The 4,419-nt window shown below is 33.8% G+C and overlaps 1 protein-coding gene across 1 annotated transcript; it reads left to right on the top strand.

The window, feature by feature from the left end:
- The first annotated feature begins 2,144 nt into the window (after positions 1-2,144).
- Positions 2,145-3,906, top strand: LOC149250146 (UDP-glycosyltransferase 85A1-like). Its single transcript, XM_089456398.1, has 2 exons — positions 2,145-2,657; positions 2,732-3,906. The coding sequence occupies exons 1-2, from the start codon at positions 2,159-2,161 to the stop codon at positions 3,691-3,693; spliced, it is 1,461 nt and encodes a 486-aa protein (XP_089312524.1). The 5' UTR covers positions 2,145-2,158; the 3' UTR covers positions 3,694-3,906.
- The last annotated feature ends 513 nt before the right edge of the window (positions 3,907-4,419 follow it).

Raw genomic sequence — 4,419 nt, 5'->3', positions numbered from 1 at the left:
GGAGAAATTTGTTACGGCTCTATCTTCAAAGAAATATAGGAGCAATTTGTTACGGCTTTATCTTAAAGAAATATAAGAGAAATTTTCCCTCGAGCAAATTAAATTTTGGCACTAAAATACTAGAAGAGATTTACTGTTATCCTTGAAAAATATTGACTTTCATAGAAATTTTACTTCTAACCATGAATTTCATTCATCTATAATTATGATTCCTAATAAATTCAATTTCATCTATAATTATGAATGAGATTCAACATATAGAAAAAATTATCTTGCAATTGGGTAATTTTTTTCACACTGAATGATTTAATAAAAATTATAAAAAACTTATTTCTTTTGTTACTAAAAAATTAGAAGATATTTATGTTATCTTTGGAGAAATATTAACCATCATAGAAATTCCAGCTCTAATAATGGATGTGATTCCATCTATAATTATGAATGAGATTCAACGATATAAAAAAATATTTAATAAAAATTATAAGAAACTTATTTCTCTATCGTGGCGTAAGTGTGACCCAAATTAAAATCTGAGCCATAATTCTTGATTCTCGTGCTTGGAACAATCACCAGATATTTTCTAACTACATAAAATGAATTGTGTGACCTTCAAATTTCCAATCAAGTCAGTTTCTTATGTGGCTTTATTTAGAGTTGCATTTAGCAACGTTATTCATGTTTTTTCAATAAACTCTTCTTTTTGAGGTATTAAAAGTCTTTTGCATTTATTTATAGGTTCATGTCTAGTTAAATAAATAGCCAATCTATTTAGTAACATTTTTCCATTTTTCTAAATAATGTCTTTTTTTTAAGCATTAAAAGTCTTTTGCATTTATGTGTCAAATACATATCCAATTTCCCAAAATATCATGTGGAATAAAAGAATACTTTTAATTGTCATGTTTTTTCTCAAATTTATGCCTTACAGGGTTTCTTTTGCAACATCTACTGCAATTGCTAGTTTAGTAGTATTGAGAATGTATATTATGTTTGTTTTACAATTTTTTTAGAAAGGTGATAATATTACTGAAATTTTATGTTATATTCTTATTACCAAATAATTTAGCAATATTAAAATTTTATATTATGTTCATTTTAGGATTTTTTGAGAAAGCTAAAAAATTATTATAATTTTATATTTTTTCCTATTACAATTTTTTTTTTCTAGGAAGTGATAAGATTATTACTAATGAGTATAATCATTGTATATTTCTATTTATAAAAATGGATAATGATTAATATAATCTAATAAAAAATATATTATTTAAAATCACATATGTAATTTAAAAAAAATTATTAATAGTATGTGAGAGATAAATTTTTATTTTATATTATCTTTTGAAGGGGTAGAGGGGCATCACTTAGGTTTTTGTGCAAACTTAACCACATATGGTAGATTTTAGACTATTAATGAATGAATGATGTTCAAAATAATAAGATGTTTGTATTAAGAATAAATATAAAATATCTCATATTTACAAATTAAAGTATAACATAAATTTATGATAAGACCTCTATACCTAAATCTAATCATAAGATTTTCATAAGACCATATTCACAAACTATAAAAAACCAAAAGTAAATTATTAATAATTACTTCTATATTACCATACAAATAATATTAATTTATAAAATTTAATAATATATTTAATTACAATTTAAAATTAATCTAATTATAATATTTTAAAAATTTTAATTTTTTAATTTTTATTGATTTTTACTCTAATTTAACTAAGTTTGAAGGATTAAATACTCGTTATATTCATTTTGGTATTTTCCCAAAGTTATATGATATTATATTTCCTTTGGTTTTCTTTGCAACGACCGCTTGTTAGGAATGGTAGATACTGAGACAGATCCCTTCTGCTTTGAAATGAGTTTTCAAAGAGCAGCATATTTAAATTTAAAAAATAAAGTCATGAAGCCCGTAAACTGTATAATAATTTCTTAATCACATCAGCCACGTTATTCCAATAATGACAAAAGTTTGCTAACGTGTTTTGAGTGCGTGGCTAGAGGGTATCTGTAAATGATTTTTATTATTCTTTCCAACCATAGAAAGCTGGACGACTAGGGCTTCACTTCTTCAAACTTTGTGAAAATTCAGGGCAAAGAAAGTGTTGTGTTAGAGACCGAAGCATTGAGAAAGGAAGCAATAATGGATATCAGTTGCAGCAAGCAGCGACACCATGCGGTTCTCGTTCCTTTTCCTGCGCAAGGCCACATAAATCCCATGATGCAGGTGGCCCTGAAGCTTGTGGACGAGGGATTCTTTATCAGTTTTGTGAATACAGATTACAACCATTCTCGCATAGCAGAGGCTAACAAAACCAGTTTGAGTAAACACACGATGATCCGCTCTGTGGTCGTCCCCGATGGCCTTCCTTCCAATGATACTCGCACCGACATTGCCAAGCTATGTGATGTCATAGAAAACGTGATTATCCCGTTTGTTGACAACCTCATTCAACAAATCAAAGAGGGGGATAATGATTCGAGTGTCTGCCTGGTAGTAGACGTTATAGCGTCACAGGCACTAGAGATTGCTCAACGCCACCACATTCCAAGGGCCGCTCTCTGGACATCTCTTACTGCTGCCTATGCACTGTTCTTTAATATTCCATCCCTTGTTTCATCCCAAATCATTCCCTCAAACGGTATGCTTACAGTTAATTATTATGTTGTATGAATTGATTGCCAAAATTGTATTTATTAATTGAGGCCTCTGCAGGGGTTCCAAAGGACTTTAAAATGGTGAAATACCTCCCCTCCATGCCGCCTCTCTGCTCTGCACATCTTCCCTGGGCAGCAGGTTTCAATGACTCTCAACATGAATTATTTTTCCACATCACAAATCGATACATGGAGAGAATTCGGGAAATAGATTGGGTCATCTGCAATTCCTTCCATCATCTTGAAGACCCCGCCATCAGCAGTGTGGTCGAGAACGGAGGTTCGGTCTGTCCAATAGGTCCCTTGATTCCTTCTTCCCTTCTCAATTCGAACTCAGGACTCCGATTGGAAATGACAACGGGATTTTGGGCCGAAGATGGCGAATGCTTGGATTGGTTGGATAAGCAGTCCAGGCAATCTGTGATCTACGTCTCATTTGGCAGCTTGAGAGTGTTAAGCGAGACGCAGTTCCAACAACTTGCACTTGCGTTCGAGGCCACGGAGAGACCATTTCTTTGGGTTGTGCGCCCTGATCTGGTACAAGGTAGCGAGGCCGCCTTCCCCCCAGGGTTCGTGGAGCGCATCCAACGGAGCCAGCGGGGGTGTATGGTGGCGTGGTGTCCGCAGTTGAGGGTGCTTTCTCATCCTTCCATTGCTTGTTTTCTGACACATTGTGGATGGAATTCAGCATTGGAGAGCATCACCATGGGGGTGCCCATGTTATGCTGGCGTTATTTTGCAGATCAGTTTCTGAACCAAAGTTATATAGTCCATGTCTGGAAAATTGGCTTGTCTTTGCTTAAGGAAAACACTGCATCTACTGAGAGTGGAACATCAATCATCGACATGACTGAGATTAAGAAGGCTGTGGAGAGAGCAGTGACGGGCGAGGAAGGTGCAGAGATGAAGAGAAGAGTGATGAACTTGAGGGAGAGTGCGATTGCTGTAGTTAAGGAAGGTGGTTCATCCGACACAAATTTTCGCAACTTCGCTACTGCAATGAAAACCGTAGAAAAGTAATTGATTGACGCTGCTTAGTACGCGTAGCATTCGCTTCTAGGAACAACTACCATCTGAGTGTAATAATAGGTTAGAAATTGTAATTACTCTTGCATGTGGAGTTAGCTAAATTTAGAGAGTCAATTCACTGAGTGTTGAGTGTTGACTCAAGTTGAGTGATAGATAAAGAGTTAAGTGTAGTCTATATTTAGAGTGTGAGTTAACTAAGTTAAGTGTATGTGCATCTCAAGATATTTTAGGGGAGTCACTAGTTGGTAAAGCTTAAATACCATTTATGAGGTTCATTGTAAGAATAAAGTTTTGTGTGATCAATAAAAGCGCAACAGCGCGTGTGATTTGTGTGTGAATTATTTGTTTTGTCTCCTCTCTCTTACTAACAAATTGGTATCATAGCTGAAATCAAGATATAGAATCTACAACTGCAACTACGATCTTAGAGTAATAATATGTTAAATAGCTTTGTTACATCATATTTTTGCTTCTAACAATTGGAATTAATGTTTCAATAGTTTCCTTGTTAAGACAAGAAATTAGTATGCTAAAAGGCACAATGTCTAGATGGAAAACATCTTTAATCATGTTCTCGAAGAGATCTAAGTGCTTCCTTTAGCTACAAAGATGCTCCATCAGTCTTCCATTTGTGATTTAATTGGCGGAACATATTTGTTTGTTCATCTTAAACTGTAGTGAATATAAAACATCAACTTTGCCCAATGCCCCATTGAC

The sequence above is a fragment of the Pinus tabuliformis genome, chromosome 7 (assembly GCF_031772625.1).
Source record: "Pinus tabuliformis cultivar Carrire ecotype Pingquan chromosome 7, CPIR1, whole genome shotgun sequence".
NCBI lineage: Eukaryota > Viridiplantae > Streptophyta > Pinopsida > Pinales > Pinaceae > Pinus > Pinus tabuliformis.
The sequence above is the reverse complement of the archived record's forward strand: the minus strand, read 5'-3'. Positions and strand labels throughout refer to the sequence as shown.

Excerpts from the sequence above, each read along its gene's own strand:
- LOC149250146 (XM_089456398.1), top strand. The coding sequence starts at position 2,159 with ATGGATATCAGTTGCAGCAAGCAGCGACACCATGCGGTTCTCGTTCCT. Across the intron at positions 2,658-2,731 it reads CCAAATCATTCCCTCAAACG|GGGTTCCAAAGGACTTTAAA; the intron begins GTATGCTTACAG and ends AGGCCTCTGCAG.